General features: G+C 57.7%; 1 protein-coding gene across 2 annotated transcripts; it reads right to left on the bottom strand.

Moving 5' to 3' along the window:
* Positions 1-391: 391 nt before the first annotated feature.
* Positions 392-22887, bottom strand: LOC102126869 (BTB/POZ domain-containing protein KCTD5). Of its 2 annotated transcripts, XM_045382808.1 has the most exons (7): positions 22609-22887; positions 13294-13402; positions 11415-11506; positions 9497-9592; positions 6916-7041; positions 4218-4276; positions 392-2141 (listed from the first exon to the last, which is right to left on the bottom strand). In XM_045382808.1, the coding sequence occupies exons 1-6, from the start codon at positions 22858-22860 to the stop codon at positions 4232-4234; spliced, it is 720 nt and encodes a 239-aa protein (XP_045238743.1). In that variant the 5' UTR covers positions 22861-22887; the 3' UTR covers positions 392-2141; positions 4218-4231. The 2 variants fall into 2 exon arrangements, with proteins under 2 accessions (XP_045238743.1, XP_005591045.1); XM_005590988.3 differs by lacking the exon at positions 4218-4276.
* Between the last annotated feature and the right edge of the window lie 19 nt (positions 22888-22906).

The raw sequence follows: 22906 nt of genomic DNA, 5'->3' as shown, positions 1-22906 counted from the left end.
GGCAGGAGGATCACTTGAGCCCAGGAGTTCAAGACCAGCCTGGGCAACGTAGCAAGACCCTTGTCTCTTAAGGAAAAAAAAAAAAAAAAAGGCCCTTGTACATGGTCTCTAGTCCCCCAGGATGGGGGTATGATATCTGCTGGAGGCAGGTGAGGTGTCCAGGCGGAGCAGGATGCAGGGATAGGCTGTGCAGCTCTGATCCAGTGGCCCCAGCCAAGCTAGCACCCCGTGGACTGCCCGGCTCTGCCCCGGTCATCGACTGAGAGGCAGAGCCCCGAGTGAGCCGTGGCGGCCAGTGGGGCTGGGCGGCTTGGAGAGGCAGCACCTTGGTCCAAGCGACCCGGGTTGGCATTTCCCTGCATCTTAAGACCATTAACAGCTGCTACGCTCATTCATAAATACACAATTTTATTTGCTATTTTCAGGGGAAACTTAGGCATTAAACTGTAAGCTGATAAAATACAATACCTAAAAAAGTATAAAAGTATAAATATCCCCTCAGAATAAATTTTAGTGAATTAAGTCTTAATATCTTTAAATTAAAAAAACCACAAGCCTATCTACTATGTCAAGGTCAAAAGTCAAACAACGCTAAGCGGCCAGCAGCTCCCCAGAGAGGATGCCCAGGAGCCCCAGCGGCCGTCGTCCTCCCGGGCTCTGCTGGGGAGGACAGGGTCGACCGTGGCTAAGTCTGCCTTCTAGAAAGGCTTTTATAAATTGTTTAAGCCAAACATGTAACAACATACAAGAGACCTTACAAAAACGAGGAGGTAAGTCCTAATGCTGGAGAACTGGTTAATCAGGTGACTGGCAAAGAAGAGGATGAGGCCTAGGCAGGAAGTCTCCAGAAGCATTGGAAACCAGACAGTGTCAGAGCCTCTGACCTGCAGGCGGGAGGCCGGTGGTCAGTCTGCACAGCGCCCCTTGGGAAGCCTGAGGTCCGGAAGCAAAGCGCTTGGAGCCTGCCCTGCACACCAGGTCCCCAGACTCTGACAGGTCCCCACAGCCAGCTGAGAAAGGTCTGTTTTCAAAGCATGCGGGCAGCGGTTTCTAAAGGAATCCCAGCAGCTCCCACGGCATGTCGGGCAGAGCCCGTGCAGGTCGAGTAAAGTCCCAAACATCCCAGAAAGAGAGGAAAGGCTGCATAGTTACACAAAGAAAATGAGAGAGCGGCGAGAGAGAGGCATTTGTGATGCTCTGTAAACATCCCGAATTTTCACCGTGACCCAGACCTTCAGCTCCAGAAGCCAGTGGACAGGCCTCCAGCTCAACCTCTATGCCAGGCGCAACAAGGCACTGACAGGCGCCAGCTCCCCGTGAGCCCGCAGTGGGAGGGACGAGGCGACACTGCTACCTCACGCTAACGGGTGGAACAGATCAGTCTGCACGCAGCAAGCCCTGTGGGCATTTCCAGAGTATAAACACTGGGGAGTCTATCCACACGGAAAAGGGGTACAAAGTTCTCTCGCCTGGAAAATACAAATTGAGAAGCCTTGACTATCCCAGGCTTGGTCAGGCGGGGTTGGAGCCTGTGTCAGAAGAAGGCCCAGCCTCGGAATGACACCGGGAAGTAGTGACGACGTAGAAGCCACCTGTGTCAGGAGCTCTGCGAGGTTGAGAGAAACCAGCGATCCCGCCTGGGAGGCAGAGCAGACTCCCTGACTGAGACTAGGGCCTGGCGGTTGGACCAGAGGCCACGACGCGCTGGACACCGATGCGGCTGCGGCCGCTTCCTGCCAGTGAAGCCCAGGCTGCTTTTCCAGACTGTGTAGCACCAAGAACGCTTCCTTCACACCATCTTCAGTATTGAGCGGGTTGACTGGGAGCGTCTGCCTCAGTCCCATGTGGCACTTGGAAAAAACAGATCGAGGCCCCCCCGAGAGGCAGTGCCCACCCGGCCGCTGCGCTCCCCCCACCTGGGGACGTCTGGCCTTGGACAGCTGGGCCCGTCTCTCACCACCCACCTCAGAGGCAAAAAAGGATTCACACCCAGATCTCTAGAAAAATGATCAAAAGCAGGTTTCTTCTCACAGCCAAGCTTCCTGGACATGGCAGTTCATTACATCTTGGGAAAACGTAAATCATTTCTTCAGCTGTCAATACTATGTCCCTTACATCCTTGAACCTCGTTCTTGCAAAATCTGAAAAACACCAAATGCATAAAATGAGGACTTGGGCCCTGGGCTAGGGAGGTGGCCCTGACCAGGCGCCTGCTCCAGAGAACAGAGCCCACAGGCCTGGGGTCAGCTCGGGGGGCCCTGAGAACCCAGCAGCACCGGCCAGGCTCTTGGGGACTCAGCTGGCAGGCCCAGGACCTTCACCGGGGTGACCGGCACATCTCCAGGCCCCACACAGGAAGTGCTCACTGTGCACGGCAGCCCCTCCCAGGCCCACCCAAAAGTGCTGACTCCTGGCCCTCTCACCCACTCAGTCCTGGGTTTCAGACATGAAATGCAACTCGGCCCGTGGGTCCCTCAGCAGTCCCCGCTCCCCGATTGTCTCCCTCCGTTCCTCTATGCCTACTGCAGCCCCCACCCCCACCCCGACACCCAGACCCTCCTGGAGATGCCCCTTGCCCAAGCCCTCGGCCCCGCACCTCAGCCTGGCCAGTCTACCTCGTATGCCGGCCCCTCCCGGCTGCCCCATGGAACACCGGCCAGCCCGCAGAGGCCTACCCCAAGTGCAGATCACGCTGTGGGGACCCCTCCTCATCTGGACCACGGCAGCCCTGCAGAGTCCACCGCCCCTCGGCCCCTGCCCTCCCCACCCTCTGACCTCCTCAGAACTCTTCCTTGGGGTACCCTCCCTACTTTCCTCACCAGCATCCAGGAACCCCCCGAGGCCACCCCCAAGTCGGCCTGGGCTCCCCTGAGAACAGGCTCAGGCGCTGGTCAATGCTGCTGAGCTGAACTCCCAAAATGAGCCACGGCAGCCCCAGAGACCATGTGGAGGGGAAACCAGCCCACGCTCCCGGGCAGGGAGCTTCGGAGCAAGCCAGCCTCACTGTGCGTGGCCCACAACGGCTGTCTCCATGTGTCACGTGAGGGCTGTGAAACACCAGGTGGGGCAGCAATGCCCGGGCCCTCGCCGGGCACAGCCTCCCAAAGGTCACTGCCATGCTGCACTGACCAGAAAGAGGGCAGTGGTGAGAGGTGCATGCCGCCCCAGGCTTGTTCCGAAGGCTCCCGGAGGCCATGTCCCCTGAGCTGCTCAGCCTGACTCCAATACTCCACCCCCAACGGTGCACCTGAGGCTCAGTGCCCTGGGCCACTTCCAGCTCGAGGCTCCCACTCACTCTCCAGTGCCTCGGAGGAGCCCATCCCGCAGGCCAGCACATCCCTCCCTGGGCCAGGGTGATACCCAAGTTTACTGGGATGTCTGGAGTTGACTCAGGGAGACAGTGCAGCTCCCAAGCCCCCACCAGCCCTGTGTAAAACTAAGCAGCGCAGTGGACAGGCCACGAGCAGCGTGGCATCGGAGCATCCGGGAGCCCCAACAGCTCCCTCCCGATGCGGGCAGGAGACCCCCTGGAGACCTGCAGCCAAAGTGCTGTCCTTCACCCTCCCAAGACTGGCCGGGGCAGCACTAGCTACTCTGTCTACTCTCACCCCAGGCTGAGACCCACGTCTTCTGGACACACTCTCGCCCTAAGCCATCTTCCACAGGAAGGCCCAACTGCAGACACCAACCAGGGGGCCCTTGAGGCTGTACCCCATGGCCAGGCACCCCACAGGAAGGCAGGCATGGGTGGCTGAGGAGCTTGCAGGACACGCTGGTCTGGGAGGCTTGAGCACAGCAGGGATGCCGTGGGCTTTGGCAGCTGAGATCGGGGTCTGCTGTCTGCTGCAGTGGTCCTGACCCCTTGGCCCTGAGCCTGTGGCCTGAGCCAGACAAGGTCACCCACTAGGGCTGCCAGCAGGAGTGGCACTCCCTGCCCAGCCTCCAGGAAGGGCTCTTGTGTTCGCGACTACTGACGTCCACAGCCTGGCCTGACACAGGCACCCTCCAGTCATCCCAACAAACGCCCCAATACTGCCCCTGGGCGTCCGCCCCCACAGCAACAGCCCCACCGCCCCCCAGACAGTGCTATTTCGGATCTACAGCTGGCGTGGAGTGTGGAGGGCTCTTGTCAACTACGGGGCAGAGACAGACACACAGGGAGGGTCTGCAGCAAGGGTCAGCTGGGGCCATGGGGTCAAGGAGGCCACGGAGCTCACCATGACATTCACACTTAATCTGAGCCACTCCCTGGGTGCCCCTCGTCCTCGTCGTCACTCTGGCGGCGTGCAGCGTGCAGTAGGGGAGAAGACAGGCTGTCAGGACAGTGCGGGTGGGCGGCTACCCCGGGCCCAAACCCCCACACCCGGTGACCCTCCAGTGAGGCCACGCCATGAAGAGACACACAGGCTCAGGGGCTCTGCCACATCTCAGAGGTGAAACTTCCCTGTGTGAGGCAGCTGCATCTCGGGATCTGGGGCTGGTCCTGTCCCACCACATGCTGAGGGGCTGAACCCTGTCCAGAGGCGCCTGGCCTCCGGCCCCACTCCTGGCAGATGGCGCTAGCTCGCAGATCTTGGCCTGATAGGAGGGCCTCTGCTGCCTGGGCTCTGTGGACCCCACTGCATTGGCCCCACTGCTGCAGGAGAGAGGGTGGGGCCCTGGGTGACAGGAGGTAAGACTGGGATCAGCCATGGTGGCAGGCGGCAGACCTACCCATCGAGCGTGGCTATGGAATGGAGCCCCAAAAACACCAAAAACCCCCTCCTCAGCCGCCCGGGCACTGCTCGACTCCGGGGGAGACCCTGGCCTCTGCCCAGGCGCCCGCCCTTGCTGATCTGAACCTGTCTCTCTGTTCCTTGGGAATAAACAGCAGCCCCGAGTTCAAGCGCTCTGTGAGCTCTGCGCATCCTTCTAACAAGTTCTTGAGGGGCTGGCGTGGGAAGCAGGTGTGCTCATGTGTGGACCACCTTCGCCTGCAACAAGTGCAACCCCTTGCTCCTGCCACCGCTGACTGAAGTGTGGACAGCTGCCCAGCAGCACCAGGCCACACATGCTGCAGGGACACGAGGGACGAGGGCCTGCAGACCATGCGGCCTGTGCAGCCCAGCCACACTCGGGTGCCCCCATCACAGTCCTCCGGCTGTGGCCCCAGCAATTCCCCACGGCCTCCTGAGGCCCTGGCCTGAGCTCTGCCTCCGGGGCACTGCTGACACCACCCCCATCAAGAAGCCACCACAGCTGCCCCACTTCAGAGCAGGTATTTTTGGAAAATGAAATAGGGCCACATTCTCAACCACAAATGGATTTGGGGTCATGCCTGGAGCTTCCTCACAGTACAGAGCGTGTCCTTTCTGCAGCTGCCAAGCCACCTGAGGGATAGGAGCCCAGGGGAGCTTGGTTATAAAAACTAAGCTCAGAAATAAAAAACTTCTAAAAATAAAACCATTTAGAAAAGAGCCCTACGACTGCTCCAAGAGGAAGAGAAGCGCCTCCCTGTGACTGAGCTCCAGGGGTTGCCTCCTAGGCCTGAGACTCAAATGGAAGAGCATCTCCAAGCCTGGCAGTGGAACCCCAGCTTCCACCCTGGCTGTCACGAGCCAGGGCCTGTCCTAGCCCTATACTGCCCCGGCCTCGAGGAACAGTGGTGGAGCAGGACTGCCCTCTGCCCACAGCAAGAGGGCAACCGGCGGCCAGCAAGGGAGGCTCTGGGCCAGGACAGTCGCCCATGGTGGAAAGGCTGCAGTGACCGGGCCACAGGCCTCCAGGAGACGTGCTTGGTGGCCCCGCCCCTCTGTTCCCAAAGGCATACATCCAAAGGCCGACTCGGAGAGGCTCACAGGGACAGTCCTGGACTGCTGGTGGCTGGCCAGAGGCCCCCAGCCAAGAGTCTGCGGTTGCCCAGGTGTCCCTGCTTTAATGCCACCAGTTAAAAACCTTCCAGTTCTGGCCTCTCATGGCACCCACTCAACACCCTTTGCCAATGCCCCGAGCCTTCACCCCAGGCTGGCTCCCCACAGAGCCTGCCCCACCACCCAGGCTCTCCCAGACCCATGCAGACCCCAGCCAAGGGCTCTCCAGCCACCACCTGGCTCTGAGGTCCGGGAGTCCTGCCAGGTGGAGCTGGCCCAGGCCAAGGCCGGATTCTGCTCAGCTGGTCACATTTGTCCATCTTGGAGTCTCAACCTTAAGAATGTGCCCAGAGGAAATGCCACCAGAATGGGTCACCTGTGGGCAGGGCCACGGGGCCAACCTGAAAGCAAATGAGGCAGGGGTCCCTGAATTTCACCCCAGCTGCCTGCCCCACAGAAAACAGAAGGGCCTGAACCCCCGCAGAGTCTGCGCCAGTGCTGCCAGGCTGGGTGCCACACAGGGCCCACTCTGTGCAGCCTGAGAATCCCAGGGCCTGCAGGACACCCTCCTCTCAACAAAGATGAGGCCCAGACAGTGGCTGAGCCAGGGTGCCCACCCCTGCACTCAGGGATGGCCCAGATCCCCACCACGACAACTGGACCCCCACATCCCTGCACTCAGGGATGGCCCAGATCCCTATGCCAGCCAGGCCTCAGCGTCCCAAGTCCTCACTCACACAGTAGAGGCTGTGCCCTGGGAACAGAGAACCCTGGGTCCCCTGAGACACAGCCCTCAGTGGCATTCCTAAGAGCACAGCCCCTGCAGTAGGCCCAGGGGCCCCTTCCAGGAGCAGCTCTGTGTGCAGGCTGGGAGGTCGCAGGAGCTTACTGGGAGCCTGTGTTGACAGACCCTGTCCCACGGGAGACCATGCGTCTGACCAGTCAGCAAGGCCACAGGGGCGGACACTGGGGGCTTGATGAGAATGGCAGGAGAGGAGGAAGCTCTGAGAGGGCAAGAGCCTTCCCACCCAAGCCTGCCCCAGGCCGGGGCCATCCCAGCTCTCACCTTGGCCTTCTCGCTGGGCTCACTGGCTGTACCGTATGGGGTGTTGTGCAGCTCCTTGGACACCACACAGAGGAACTCCGCCTGGTCTTCGTTCCCATAGTTGTAAGAGGAGCCGATGCTGACCAGCTGCAAGGGAAGACACAGCCTGAGATGCAGCCCATTGAAGCCTGAGAGACACGCAGCCAGGCTGACCGGCCCAGGCTCAGGACGTGCCTGCCACCGTGAAAGCCGCAGCAAAGACTGCCGACGCCTGAGGAAATGGATAGAAAACAAAGCCCCAGAACGCCTGCACGAGCACACGTGCGGCACCCCCACACCATGGCACGGCACGGGGCGAGCTCGTCCTCTGCGAGGACCCTGAGCTTTCCTTGGCGCTTCCAGCTGGGACAAAAGGGGCCGCTGCCCCAGGGGGAGGGGCGCAGAAGGGTCCCTGAGCTGGGGTGGGCAGCGGGAGGAGAGTGGAGGGCAGCTCTGACAGCCTGGAGGGAAGAGCTTGGGGCCCGCTGACTGGACCAAAAGCCGCTGGAGGAGCTGTGCTGCCCAGGAGTTCGGCCAGGGTGGGTCTGCTGCAGCCTGCTGGGCACACCCTTGGGCCACTCCAACCTGCCTCCCTCCAGGTGACCAGGCAGGCCAGGCCATGCAGGCCCAGGGCCAACCTGTCTCTCTGGCCAGGCATCTGGCCCATGGCTGGCTAATCTGGGCCCCTAGGAACTTCTGTGCTTTTAAAGGGAAAATTAAAATGCAATATGCAAATCACAAAAAGCATGCCAGCAGCACACCACCAAGCCAAAAAGCAGCTGGGTGGCACTCACAGTTTGGCCTCACTATGACCTGCACAGTTGGACCAATGGCCGGGAGAGCAACCCGCAGTTAGCTGCTGTTCCTGTGCCGCTGGCGGCTGACCCAGTGGGCAACAGTGGACCCAGCCCAGTGAGGCGGCCACAGGGGTGCTGGCATGGGCCCGAGCAGCTAAGGGTACCCCTGGGAGCACTCATGGCCATGCCCACCGGAGCCCCTGTGTCCTCACAGGCACCCCAGCCACTTCCCAAGCCTTGTTCGCAATCCCCTGCTGACCACTGGGGACCCTAGGTCCGGTCTGGCCACCTCCCAGCACCCCGCAGGGTCCCACCCCACAGCCGGGGCAGCTGGTCAGCCCAGCAGCTTCCCTACATGAACTGGGAGAAGGGGTCGCCAAGGGATGAAGCGTGCCAAGCAGGTCATAATCAAGGAACGGGGAGGACACCCGTTCTTTGCAATGGGTTCGGAATCCACCCAGAAGCGCTAAGGGCAAAGACCTGAAGCCGCCCCGGAAGGGAGGTGCCCACTACGGGCAAGACACATCGCTCCCTCCCAGCCAGAAAAGTCACAAGACAGCTGCAAGAAGAGCACAGGTGCCACATGGGGATAGCCCTGTTCACGGACCCCGAGCTGCTGACACAGCTTCCCAGGGCCTCTTGACAACGGGGAGGTGGGGCTTGCCTAGCAGTGGAGATTTCTGTCCCCTTGGGAGCCTCTGGCACGATTCTGGTGAGGTCAGAGCATGAGAAACATGCAGCCGCCAGTGCAGGGCAGGGCCCAGGCTGCTGGTCAGCTGCCCTGTCAGCACAGAGACCCACAGTCACCCCGGCCCCCAGCCTAGGGGTTCAAGGTGGACGGTGGGATGCAAATGTCTTTGGCGACATTTTAAGGGGAGGCTCAGAGTACCCTACAATGTGATTATTTTGAAAGACTCAAAGGAAAAGGTAGCTTTCATTCAGAGGGACACTGGCTGAGCCTGTCACTCCCACAACCTGGCAGGGCCACTGGGTCATGGACAGAATCTGCCCCGGACAGAAGCAAGTGACAGAGGAAACTCTTAGGACAGGGAGGGCTGGGCAAGGTCACTGTCCCCACCCTCAGTGTCTACCTAGCACCAGGAACAGTGGCAGCCAGGCCGTGGGCAAGGGTCCCCCACTCAGAGGCCATGCCTCATGTGTCCTGAGGTCCCCGATGACAAGCCACAAGGCCACAGCACAGTGGCCCATGCAGCACTCAGGTGGCTCCCATGGAAGCTGCTGAAGAAGGCACGCCCTGCACAGACCCATCAGACCCCACCCGCCACAGCTTGGTAAAGCCAGGCTGAAAGAAGGCACGGGGGCCTGGCAGCACCTTCCAGCACAGGCAGGAAGGGAGGCAGCCTGAGAAGGGCATCAGGGCCTCCATATGCTTCACTGGAGTGAGCTGTGGGGGACGGGGGCGTGCACTGAGTGGTGGGCTTGCCAGGAGGCTCTGGGGACACCAATCCCCTGGTCACACAGAGGTGCCAGGTGATGTGAAGAAAGTGCAGCGCTGGGAAGAAGAGGCAGGCCAGGGAGGAGGGAAAGGTACGGGGCAGAGCCTGAGACACCTCTGCCCACCACACTCGAACTCCCACGGCTCCTCCAGTGGAAACAGGGCGCAGGCCACTGTCGTGAGCACCCCCGGAACTGCAGGAAGACGCCAGCAGCGAAGTCTGCATTTCCAGGAGCACTGAGCCCTGAGCCACTGTGAGTACAAGTTCAGCTGCAGCATGGCTGCCGCCAGCCTGGCCACGACCCCTCACCTGCTCAAACTTCCAGCCGTCAGACATGGTGGACACCATCTGCGTGAGCTCCTCCTCCTGGCATTGCAGCACGCGGTACACATGCTTCACAGGCACCTGCAAGAACAATGGGCACAAGTAAGGGCGGGCCACCCATGTCCCGCTGCTGCCTGTGGCCCCAGCCCAGGTGACCCAGGGAGGCTGAGGTTCACTCTCCAGTTCTCAGCGCAGGGCACGAGGCCCAAAGCAACCCTGAGCACATCCACAAAATCAAAACACGCGGCCCGAACAGCTGCTGTTTTCTGCTTCCTCGTTCGCCTCCAAAAATATTTCTATTTCTAAGTTCCAAAATAAAATGAGTCATGTTCCTGAAATCCCAAGAGCACCTGTGGCTCCACATGACGACACGAGAGCGTCCATTTCTGCTCCGCACGCAGGAACCATGCAGCCCTGAATTCACTGGTCAGGAAAGGCTCTGGCAGGCAGGGCCCTGAGAGCCAGTGGCAGACAAAGCTCACTCCCGGCTACCAGAAGAGGCTCCTGAACTTCCACAGCAGCCTGGACTCAGGCCTCCCCAAGGCTGCGCTGCTTCCCAAAACTCCATCCACCTCCTAATCCCCCACCTGCCTGGCACACTTGCTATGCCCCTCTAGGCAGCTGTGGTCCTGGAAGTGATGGTGAGCCACCAGGGCCACCCGCCTGCATGGAGCTGCTCCCCAGTGGGCAGGGCGGCCCCATGTCCCAGACACAGTCATTACAGAGGACTCCGGCTGCAGACAGAGCTGGATGGAAACACAGCAGTGAGAAAGGGTTCAGGGATCCTTGGTCCTTGACCTTAAGATGGTGACTCATGCCAGGGATGTATGAGTGACAAAGGCACACAGTGGCCTCGAGGTCACACAACCGAGTGCCTTCTTCTGCAAGACAGTAAGATGCTACTGTGTGTCACAGCAAGACTGGACTGCAAGGACTCTCCCACCTGCACCATTTCTCACCCACCTGCGTCATACGGGCAGGTAGACTGAGGCAGGGAGCACCCACACAGCCCGGTCACACAACAGGGAAAAAAGCAGGCTGGACAAGGTGACCCAGGGTGTGGGACACAGCTCCTGCCCCACAGATAAGGAGCCCCTCCAGATCCCTCAGTGGTGCCAAGGGAACTCCAGCAGGAGGGGGAACTGGGCATGTCGCTAGGTGGCCAGTGGCCCTGAGCGGCCAGGCTAGGAGTCTCTGCATAGGGCCCAGGGCTCTAAGTGGACCGAGACTTCTGATGGCAGCTACAGCCACAGTGTGGCCCACACCCACTCCTGGTGCCTTCCCAAGGATGCTAAGCTGGGGCCGGGGCAGGCTCAGCTCTCAGGGACAAGACTGATGCCCAAGGCCCAGCAGTGGCCCCTCCACAGGAGGTACTGGGCACAGCCCACCAACAACCTGGGCTCCCCGGGCTGCAGAAGGGCTGCGCTAGGTGTGAGAGGTCTGTCTGTGGCGACTCGCCCCTCTTCCCAATAAAACCAAGGTCCTTCTGACGCCTGTGCAGATCCACATGACCCCTCTGCTGTCTCCCTCCAGTCATGCTAGCTGCAGGCCCTTGGCACCCTCTGCTCCCTACAAGATGCCATCCACCTCAGGGTCTCCCCGACCAGCCCTCATGGGGCCCTCCTTCCCTCCACGCGTCTCCCATGCCCAACTGCCTTACAACCATCCTTTGGGGGCTCCCAGAGGCTGGGCCGGGCAGGCTGAACGGATCCTTCAAGGGACCCTGGGGCGAGGCTGTAGACGGAGCTGGCGGGCACTGGGGTGGTGACAGAGGACAAGGGTCTCAGGGCAGGGGAGCCCCAGACTGCAGGACTCATGTGGGAGGCAGCCGATCGGGGGAGTAAGAGGGAGCCATTCCTTCACACCAGCCATAAAAGTTTCTAGCCTTAGTTATTTCTCTTACCTGTGATGTTTTGCTGTCTCGTTCTCTAATTTTGTCCTTTACAAGTTTTATTAACGAGGTGATATTGTAAAATTCTGCTTCCTCCAATACTCCTGGAATAAAGAAAAATAAATTGTCTATACTAAACCAAACGAAACCAAAGAATCCCCTGCAATGAGGACCCATGGCTCGGCCCAGCGTGAGCTGCTCAGGCCCCATCCTAACAGGCTTCCTGCAGACACGTTAGCCCTGCGGGGTTCCAGGATTATGGGTGGAGGGGCTGTGGCGAGAGGGCCGACGTGTGGACTAAATACCTCCAGCTCAGGTCACCCTAGGCAACTTCGAGCAACCTCCAGTGGCCCGCCAGGTATGGAGTCGCTGGTTACATGCAGCTCAGTGCATGCCTAAACTGAGGCCACGGCATGCAAGGGGTGGGATCTGGCATTTTCCCTCCAAGCCTGGAGGCCAAGGCTTCCTGTTGGGAACCTGCTCACGGCCACGCCACTGGGTGGGGTGCTGTGTGGGGCTCAGGCCTGCAGCCTTGTGCATATGTCTCAGTCACCTGGCACCTCAGTTTACCCCATTCAAAGGGAAGACTGTGGCTGGCTGAGAGGGTCACTTCCAGCTCTTCCCAAAGTCTGCCATCCTAAATGTGCCGCATTAGGGACTGCACACCTCCCTTAAGAGCCTTAAGAGCAGATTCCACAGGTCTAGCCTCAGGGCTTCCTCATGGGTGGTCTCCAGAGGAACCCACACATGGGACATGGCAGCTCAGGACAACACCCCGCCACCTACATAGCACAGGGCCACACAGGATAGAGATGAGAGCCTCAGAGTCACAGGCTTCCCAGCCCTGCACGGGTCCCGCACAGCCCCCTTGTCCAGCACCGAGGGCGAGTGGCTGCGTCGGAGGCGGGTTAGAGGCGGGCCAGCGAGCCCAGGCGGTTTGTGTCTAGCGCCTGTTTCTGAGCCAATCCCACTAGGGGCAGACTGAGATAAAGTGAAGCCTGGACTCAAACGGCTCCATGGCAGAACACAAGGGGCTGCCCAGGTGACCAGAGAGAGCGCATATGAAAGACATTGCCTGCCAAAAAGACAGGAGTGGGCAGCGTGGGTCACAGTCTCAGAGCGGGAGCAGGGCTGGGCCACAGCTCCCGTCACCCCGCGCCCCGCGTGAACTCGGAGGAGGCAGGCAGATGCCGAGGCCCAGAGACCCAGAGCAAAAACGGAGTGAGACGCTGCCCAGTACAGACCGATGCACAGACACGGACGCCGGGGAGCAGGGCCACGCCTGCACGCAGGTGCCCAGAAACCCTCAGTCTTCATGGCAAGGCCTCGGGCTGTTCTGAGCCAAGCCAGCACTACAGCACACAGGCAGGCCAGCCTGGGCCCACGCGTGTGGGTGCCGTCCCTGCACCACCACCACTCAGAATGGAACACGGCAGCTGGCAGCAGCAGGCACAGTCCAGGTGATGGCACAGAGATACCACCCTTGGGCTGTCCCTGAGGGAGAGCAGGCCAGGGAACCAGGGCCCTGAGCCACACCGTGGGCATCACCGGGCATGTGCCTCACACACCTGCTCAGACCACCTCAGTCACAGCAGGGAGGAGCCCCTCGCCCCCTTGTGTCGCCAGCTGGAGCCTGCACAGAGGGAGCCCTCCAAGGAGCTGCAGCCGGGGAGGACCCCACAGCCACAGGGTCCCCAGACCTCCCTGTCCGGCAGCTGCGCCGCTGCCCGTGGCCTCAGCACCAGAACGTAGGCCCCAGCTTCAGAGTACAGGGCCTGCTCCTCCCTGGGGGCCCAGGCTGCAGGCATCTGCGTCTTAAGTGGAGCCCGTGGCACCTTTGTCAGGCCCTTGCCCCCAAAGCTAAGGCACCTATGCTCAAAAGTCGGCTTACCTTCCTCCGCGAGGTCTTTGTTAATCACCAGTTTGCCATGTCTCAGGTAGTTCAGCACGGGCCCAAAATAGGTGGGGTCTCTGTCGATTAAATAGGCACCTGTTTCGTCCTAAAGAGAGCAGAGCACGGTGAGTCCTCTGTGAGAAGCCGACAGTTCCTGCAGGTCCACCAAGGCCCGGTCACATCAGGAGGCTTCAGAGGCACCAGGTGACCCAGGCCTCTCCCCAACAGACCTGAGCCTGCAGCATCTCAGGAAACCCCTGACGGTGTGGCCACGTCCTGCCACCTACAACCTAACCCTGACCAGCCACCATCCCAGGTCTAAGTGAGTTTAAGTCTCTCCGTATGGAGACAGCCTGGCTCTGTGTACTCCAAGGTAAGGCCACTGTGCCCTGGACCTCTGTCCTCAAAACTGCAAGACCTCTAGGAAAACACACATGAAAACCTCACCCAGATCCTCTGGAGGCTATCGGCCGCTCTGCACCCCCGCCGCCGCCCCAGTGCCTCCAGGACAGCGGGCTTCATATGGGGCCCCTGCCACACTACACTCCTCCCACGTGGTTCAATTCTCTGAGCCCCACAACCTCTGGGCCTATGTAGGACACATCCAGACTCTGTGGACTCGGCACACTGGGCCTGCAGCTGCCTCCACAGCCCTCTCCCAGAGTGACACTGCAGAGCCCTGCATGGCCTGCCCTGAGACCACGTAGACCCTAGAACCCAGCTGAGCCGTGGGGCACCAGAGGCTGAAGGGTGAGCAGCAGGCTGAACCCTTGGTGGGAAATTCCAAAACTGGCTCCTCTGTGGCTGGCCTTATAGCTCTCCGGCCATTTCTTCCCGTGGATTCCTTCTAACTGGTGTGGTTCCTTGAGAAACAGGCCCTGTCTGGGTAGAGGGGAAGGTCAGGGACATCCGCGCCAGGGCAGGGAGTCAGTGGCGTGTGGAGGTGCTGCTCTCACCACTGCACTCTTTGAGTGCTTTCAATGGGAGATTTCCACATCCACAGGAAGTGCCAAGGTCTTAAACCAGGACCTCCAAATCCCACCAGGGTTCAGGTCTTGCTGTGGCCTGACTCGCTTCCACACATGTAGGCAAAGGTCTTGGTGCTCCCAGCTCAAGTGAGTCACGTGCTCCAGATAGGCCTAGCGCGTGCGGGGGCTACTCGTGGCGCCAGCCCAGGCCCCGACAGTGCCTAGCCCATGCGCAAGGGCCTTGGCAGCTCACTGCTGGTGTTAGTGATGTGGCTTGGTAGCCTCCACCCTGATGCAGAAACAACAAAAAATTAAGGAACATGGGAAAATGGGAAACACAAAATCATACAAAATTCAGGATATACTCCTAGGCTCACGGAGACAAAGGCAGCAAGGTCACCTTGGGGAGGTTTAGAACAGCGCCTGGGCCAACCTAGGCAGGGCCCCTGTGCTGCCCATAAGGCCGGCAGCAGGGCCTGCCCAAGCCCCCACAACACAAGGAAGGAAAGATGCCCCGGCCTGGTCACGCCTCTAAGTCTGGGATGAGGAGAGGCCACCACGAAGCCAGCGAGATGCTGCGGGCCGGGCGTGGGGGCGCTCTTCTTCCTGGCTTTCCAGTGCCTTCCACGGCTTACACAACCAGCACAGGCTGCACTTGATTTTCGGGAAGGTTCATGGTGTTTTTTTTTTGTAAAAGAGCCATAATTAAGACTGTTTTCTTGATAAGTCATTTCCCTCGTCTTCCCCGCATCTCACTGAATTGGCATCTGACCTACTTGTGGCCAGGCCCAAGATGGCATTGAGTGGGCCCAGCAGGCTGGGCTGAGCCACCCATCTCCAGGGGTCCCAGCTTTCAGCCGGAGCCACGGGCCGTAGGCCAGGCAGGGCAGTTTCCAAACCACAAAGGAGAGGGTGACCCTGGACACGGGAGCACATGGGAGGCAGCGCCGAGCCAGGGCACACACAGCCCTGGGAGATGGAGAAAAGACCCCGCGGACAGAGCTGACTGCTTGCCCACTCCCCAAGTCCACAGGGCAGCTGCAGATGGACATCTGGTCAGGAAAGCAGTGCTCAGAGTAGTCTGGTAACAAGCTTGGCCACTCTGTTCATCTCACCAGACTCCGGCTGCAGCTCTCCACCATCCATGCTGTTGCCCAGCAAAGCAGCAGGGGCAACGTGGGGTTCCCCCAGCCTCTCAGGCACACGTCCCTAATGCAACCAGCAGCCTTGAAAATGGCAGTGAAGGGCTGGGAATGCTGGCTCACGCCTGTAATCCCAGAACTTTGGGAGGCCAAGGCAGGCGAATTACCTGAGATCAGGAGTTCAACACCAGCCTGACCAACATGGCAAAACCCTGTCTCTACTAAAAATACAAAAATTAGCTGGGCATGGTGGAGGGTGCCTGTAATCCCAGCTACTAGGGAGGCTGAGGCAGGAGAATCGCTTGAACCCAAGAGCCCCGCTGCAGTGAGCCAACATTGTGCATTGTACTCCAGCCTGGGCGATACAGCGAGGCTCCGTCTCAAGAAAAAAAAAAAAAAAAGGAAAACCGCAGTGAGGAATGAGGGTGGAGACTGGCAAACTCTCACGCCAGATGCTGAACGGAACATAACCCTGCTGCCGCCCACTGCTCCCGCAGCTCCCGGAGCTCCGCACAGAGGCTCGGTCAGCCCTGCGGCTCTCAGTCACTCCCAGTGCTCGGAGACACCTGCCACCAGAGGGGACGAAATCAAGAGGGGGAGGTGCCCTGAGCCAACTCTGCCAAATTGCCCCACAGAAATCTAGACGCGAAGGCATAGAATTTTCTGTGCACCAACATCCGCAATCAACCTAATTAGAAATACTTAGTTTTTACTCTGAAATTATCCGATCTCGCACACAAAAGCTTCACCTCTACTCTCTCTTCTGTTTTGTTTTATGCAGATGTGTGGTGTCTTTGGCCCATGAGAGGCCTTTGATGTCACCAATTACTAATGGGGAAACTGAGGCCAGAGAGCAAGGAGGCTTGTCCAAGGCACCCAGATTCGGAGAGCGGGGGGGCCCCTGCGCCCTGGTCGCCAGGCCTGCTGCCTCCCCACTACCCCTCCCTTCCATTGCTTCTGGGCCTCACCCAGCACAGAAACTGGAATTTGGGAGGTCCGTGCCCCACGCATGACTCAAAGCTTAGTGAGAAGCAGACGTGTGTGGTCTCATGACCTGGCCCTTCACACGAGGTCCAGCGGCTTCTCTGGGAAGAAACATGCTTCAGGTGCACCACAGGGGGTCTTGCCAAGCTGAGGTCGCTGCAGGGTCCTGCTCTGCTCGGCAGGAACTGGAGCCCTCTCAGGAGCAGGGGTCTCAGGTTTCTTGCAAGAAAACTCGGGGGCTGCCCAGGAAGCCCTGCCCTTCCCACAGCACCAGCACCCAGAGGTGGAGACACACCCTGTGGGGGCCTGTCCTGCTAGGGTCAGCCAGAGCTCTGGGTGGCAGCAAGGAGACTGCTGGGGAGAGGCATTCCTGGCCATACACACGGCCTTCAGCGGCCTCTGGCGCATCACCAAAAGCTGACAGGGCTGAGTGTGGCCAGAAGTGGACGTTAACAGAAATTAAGTGCGGCTGGCTGAGTGTGGTGGCTCACACCTGTAATCCCAGCACTTTGGGAGGCTGAGGCAGGCGAATCATGAGGTCAGGAAATCAAGACCATCCTGGCTGACACGGTGAAACCCTGTCTCTTCTAAAAATTCAAAAAAATTAGCCAGGCGTGGTGGCGGGTGCCTGTAGTCCCAGCTACTCAGGAGGCTGAGACAGGAGAATGGTGTGAACCCGGGAGGCGGAGCTTGCACTGAGCCGAGATCGCACCACTGCACTTCACCCTGGGCGACAGAGCGAGACTCCGTCTCGGAAAAAAAAAAAAAGAAAGAAAAAGAAATTAAGTGCAGCTGCAGGAAGAAAAAAGCGTTCTTGGCATACTCTTTCTAAAAGCTAAGTACACTCACACCTGTAATTTCAGCACTTTGGGAGGCCAAGGTGGGCAGATGACCTGAGGTCAGGAGTTCGAGATCAGCCTGGCCAACATGGCAAAACCCCGTCTCTACTGAATATACAAAAATCAGCCAGACATGGTGGCTGGTGGCTCGTGCCTATAATCCCAGCTACTTGGGAGGCTGGGGCAGGAGAATTGCTTGAACCTGGGAGGCAGAGGTTGCTGTGAGCCGAAATCACCCCAGCCTGGGGAACAGAGCGAGACTCCATCTCAAATACATAAATAAATATTTAAAAATAAAAACCAAGTATAAGCATGAAATGAAGATAGCCAGGCACAGCCTCTCCTGACTGCACTGGCCTGGCACCAGGTACGGGGCGGGGGCACCACATCTGTCATCTTCAGGAGAGGATGTCACCCTTACTTTACAGAGGAAGAAACTACAGCTCACAGGGACACGAAATCACCCCAAGTCACGAGGCAGGCCCGGGGTGGGCAGAGTCCAACCCAGGCTCCCCAACTCCAAGGAAGATGCTCCGTCACACCAACCCCAGGCCAGAATATTCTAGGTGCTCTGCAGTCCAGGGAGAGCTGCCCAGTTGACGCCCACGGAGAACAAGCACATCCTGGGAGAGAGATGGCTTGTTGGCCCCTCCGCTACGAGGACCCCTCCCATGGTGCCACGCAGGCAGGTTCTTCCCCAGGCTTTAAAGACCATGCCTGGGGACTGCTGACCTGAGATGTGGAGGGGGGATCTGCTAAAAGAACCAAAGTGCCTACGAGAGTCTGAAAAGGAGTCCCTGGGATGCCTGGTGGCTAACAACAGGGCTGGGGAGAGACCAGGCAGCAGGTGCCCCATCACAGCCACTGCTCTCTTCTCTGACCGGGGACCAGCCCTGGCGAGGCTTTAGACCTCACTCTATCTTGACCTTTCAGAGCAAAAACGGCCACACACAATCCGTAAGCAAACGGGCATCTCTGCATTCCTGTAAAACTTTACTTGCAAAAACAGGCGGGTGGGCCAGTTTTCTGACTCCTGCTACACCAAGACTAGTCACTGCCCTGCTGGACGACAGCCACTGAAGGCTGCACCTGCAGGGCCAGAAAGAGGAACTGCCCAGGCAGCGACAGCATTTCCTCCCAGCCACCCGCAGAGGTCTGCAGGCGAGAAGGCCGAAGACCGCGGGCCCGTGTCAGGTGCCCCGAAACAAGCTCTTCTCAGAATGGCTCAAAAGTGTTCTCTTTCATTCTTCCTAGCTAGGACTGAACCCAATAGAAATGTTCCATTTCATCACCAGAGGCGAGTCCTTTTCTCAGGAATTTATGGCACTGACTCGTGGCCTAAGGTCTAAAGGGCTTCAGATGAGGCACCTGATAAAGAGGTGAGAACAGGTTTGCTGAGGACCAGCACCTGTTGCAGTGGGGAAGGAGCCGGGAGCCCCCAGCACCGCGGGGACCATCGCTCATGTCCAGAATAGAAGATGACTTGTGGTCAGAGCAAAGAACATGCTCAGAGCCACATCCTCAACTGAAGTGTGAAACCAAGTCCATCACCGTCGCACACACCCACTCACAGCCTCACACTGAGGCCGCCGCAGCTCTCACCAGTGCTGGCTACACAGAACATCATCTGCCATCCCCACTCGACGTGATCCCCACTTCTCTTGCCAAGCGGCTTCAAAGACAGTACTCCAGCCCACAGCCCATCACTGAGCCCTGTCTGAACAATTCCTTTCATAACTTTCCACCCCCGAGGTCTTGCCAACACCAAGTACACTGTTAGAGGCACCCTGACTGCCCCACCCCTCAAAGACCCATCTGATGCCACCACATCTGCAACCCTCAAGCTGGGACACGGGCCCTGTTCAAAGGGCAAAAGTTCACGTGCAGTTTTCTCCAGGGCCGCCTCAGCTGCAGGAACCGAAGCCTCCCCAAATCCTCCTCTTTCTGAGTGGTTTCCAACCCTAACGCAGTAGTGTTTCCTGTTTCCTTTTAACTCCTGAAGTATCTCCACACTAAGGCAGGGGCTGGTTTAGCTGGAAACAACAAACTCGACTTTGTTTCCAACAACGCCTATGGGCCAGGGATCGTGCAGTACAAGAGACCTAACCCAAATGAATCGAGTCTTTGGGAAGCCACATTCCACCTGGCCTGCCCTTAAAGACACCATGGAAGAGAAACATGACAGAGCAGCAGATGAGCAGATGCTGAAATGCACAACACAGCCACAGTCCTGCTGGGGGAAGTCCCAGGAGGAAGTGAAAATTCACACCAGGCTATCTAGAAAGAGAACTTCGTGGCATCCGTGGGCCCTTGGAACAGCAGAGTAAGGGCTTGGGAGCATGGAGTATGGTGGGTGGTGGGTCCCAAGCTGGGCTCTGAGGACTTGGTTGGGGGCACTCACAGCCCAGAAGCTTAGATGTGGGGCCAGAGGGCAAGCAGGTCAGCCTCTTGATGTGTGTGGCTTTCATCACCCTCCCTAACAACCCGTCTGTCAAGAGCTCCCCTCCCTGCCAGATAGGATGCTTTAGCAGGGTGCTCTCCCAACCTCTCAGGCACCCAAAGCTTCTATGGTTTCTTGGGAATCCTCCCCCTTAAATCTCGCCATCCAACTCCTCTCCAGACCCCCACATTCTGCAAGCCCAGGTGCTCACTCCACACTAGTCCAATAATCCAGGCAGGGACTCTTCCACCAGATTCAAGCTTAAATCCAACTCTAGGAATATTCTTTCATGAATCTCAACTCTGAGGTCAGAGCTTAGAGATCTTTACAGGTGAAGCAACATCCTGCTTGTCTTCTATCATGTAATTAATGGCCTCCCACTCCTGACACCCCTTCCCCTCCTCCTCAGATTCCTCACTCAGGATTTAATTAGGAGGAATCTCCTGGGACATTCTTTCATCAGAGCCACAGGAGACAAAAACTAAGATGAAGCATTTTACACATTTCCTCATTTGACGAAAAACACTTTAGTATTGGGACTAATATGAATTAGCACTACACTTCTGGCAAATTATCTATCACTAAAACTAACCTTCTTCACTACAATTATTGTTTATTTATTATTATTTTTTGAGACAGTCTCACTCTATTGCTCATACTGGAGTGCAGTGGCGCAACCTCAGCTCAATGCAACCTCCACCTCTCGGTTCAAGCGACAGTCCTGCCTCAGCTTCCCGAGTAGCTGGGACTACAGGCACGCGCCACCAATCCCAGCTAATTTTTTTGTATTTTTAGTAGAGGCAGGGTTTCGCCATGTTGGCCAGGCTGGTCTGAAACTCCTGATCTCTGGTGATCCACCCGCCTCGGCCTCCCAAAGTGCTGGGATTACAGGTGTGAGCCACCATGCCCGGCCCCTACTCCAACTATTTTATGAGACAGACTGTACTGCTACTTTACCTTCATGTTCTGAGTTTCAGTTTTACCATTTGGAAATCAAACCTGGTTAAATGGAGGATGATGAAAAGAGCAAGTATAACATAGATATATTCGGAAAGATTAATTATCCCTTCCCCAAAGAATTGATTCCTACAGTAAAGTTTTTTTTTTTTTTTTTTTTTTTTGAGACAGAGTCTTGCTCTATCGTCCAAGCTGGAGTGCAGTGGTGTGATCTTGACTCACTGCAACCTCGGCCTCCCGGGTTCAAGCGATTCTTCTGCCTCAGCCTCCGGAGTAGCTGGGACTACAGGCACCTGCCACCACGCCCGACTCATTTTTTGTATTTTGACTAGAGACCGGGCGTCACCATATTGGCTAGGCTGGTTTCCAACGAGATCCACCTGCCTCGGCCTCCCAAACTGTTGAGATTACAGGCGTGAGCCACCGAGCCCAGCCCATAATTTTTAACAAAATCTTAAGGAACTGTAAAATAAAGGGATGAACCACCTTAACTGTGCTAAAGTTAATCAGCTCTGAATCAAGTGCTCCAGTGCTGAATAGATAGACATTGCCTCAAAGAATCCAATGAACAAGAGCAATTTAAAATCTAATTTCACATACAAAACAGGAATGCTTGAGTAGAAAGGCAAGGGAGTGACCACTAAGCCCTGCTATTTAAAAAGAAAAACCAAACAGTAAAACATACACCCACCCTTATGAAAGGAAAATCACAGCTAACAAAAGCCTATACTGTCATTTCCTGGGAGTCAATTCTCTGAGGAGACGGCTTGGTCAAATGAGCAATGGAAACAGTTGGAAGTTGTGGGGAGAGTCAGGAGTGTTGGCATCTCAAACCCTCATTTCTACCCACAAGGCAGCCTTAGCAGTAACTCCAGATTCTCTTTTCCTGATCATGGTCATGCCATGCTGAGAATGGTTTCAGTCAGGCTTCTCAAACTTGAAAAGGGATCCGAGCCTTTCTGGGAAGGCTCATGCATGGCAAATGTTGGCTGCCACGGCACAAAGCCAAGTGCAATCATGTAAGCTCAACTGACAGACCCAGCAAAGTTAGTGTAAGGCTTGTGAACTGCCTTGAAGAAACAGGCAACATCTTCTTCAAACACGCTTTTTTTCTCAGTTTCAATCCTGCACAACTCCCAAGACACTCTTCCTCGGCTTCACAACTCTTAAAAAAGGTAATAAAAGGTTTCTATTGCCATCTGCCCAACAGCATGAGCATTTCGCTTGATGAAAGACAAGCGGCAAACTAACCTGGAAATTCCTGTCTTTTTGCGAAGACAGTGAGAAAACTAAGCTAATCAGAAAGCAGACTGAAAGATTCCCTACCTGGCTCTTCCTGGACAACCCTAAAGCAACCCTTAACATGAGCAAAATTCCCTTCGAAAAGTCATACTATATACTACGGACGCATCTTCTAAGAGGTGCTGAGTGGGTGATACGTGCTGTGGATGGAGAGGATGGAGCGCCAACTCTCTAAATGCAAGTCACCGGGAAAAAAAAGGGCCGCCCATGTCAACCCCCGCGCCAGCGTTAATTCAAACGTCCAGAATGTGAAAGGACAGAGCAACGCAAGGGTTCTGTTTCCAGAGCCAGCAAGTATCCTAGGACAGAGAAGAGAAGGCGTTCACACACCCTGGGCAAAAGAACCTACTGAGAAAAAGAAAGTAGAATCACAGCAAAGTCCAGGATCTGGGAAGCCTCCTCCACCGAAAAGCAAAGAGGGCGAGGAAGAGACACCCCAGGGTGAAGCGACTCAGGATCCTCCAAAGCAGTGGACTCCAGGGCGCCATCCTCGTCCTCCCCTCCCAGAGTAGGGGGTCGGGGGAAGCTGGGGACGAGCTGGTGACAAGGGATCGCGGGGCTCGAAGCCCGAGGAGAGTCGCCCGCTCCCGCTGAGGTCTCCTCTGCACGAAGCAGAACGTGTGCGGTAGCCGCAGGCCGGGATGGCCAGGACCTTCCGGGCTGGCCCGCGCGGCCCTCACCTTGTCCGAGTCCAGGTCGGGGTCGGCCTGGCACAAGCGGTACAGGAAAGATTTCGGGTCCCGGCACAGCGTCTGCCTAGTGGTGAGGAAGTAGGTGCCCCCGACGTTGAGCCGGACCCACTTGGACACGCTGCCGGGGCGCTGGGCAAGGGCGCCGAGCCCCGCGCTGCAGCGACGGCACAGGCCGCCACCCAGCCCCGCCCCGAGGCCGCCCCGGGCCGGCGGCAGGAGCTCGCAGTGATTCTCCGCCATGATCCCAGCAAGCCCCGCCACAGCTCCGTTCCACCGGAAGCGTCCG

Source organism: Macaca fascicularis, chromosome 20 (assembly GCF_037993035.2).
Source record: "Macaca fascicularis isolate 582-1 chromosome 20, T2T-MFA8v1.1".
Taxonomy (NCBI): Eukaryota; Metazoa; Chordata; class Mammalia; order Primates; family Cercopithecidae; genus Macaca; species Macaca fascicularis.
This window is presented reverse-complemented; position numbering and strand designations above follow the sequence as displayed.

What these genes read in the sequence shown, in the direction of transcription:
- LOC102126869 (XM_045382808.1), bottom strand. Translation starts at nt 22,860, where the DNA reads ATGGCGGAGAATCACTGCGAGCTCCTGCCGCCGGCCCGGGGCGGCCTC. An exon ending in CCGACCTGGACTCGGACAAG is followed by an intron (nt 13,403 to 22,608) that starts GTGAGGGCCGCG and finishes TGCTCTCTTTAG; the next exon opens with GACGAAACAGGTGCCTATTT. An exon ending in CAAAGACCTCGCGGAGGAAG is followed by an intron (nt 11,507 to 13,293) that starts GTAAGCCGACTT and finishes TCTTTATTCCAG; the next exon opens with GAGTATTGGAGGAAGCAGAA.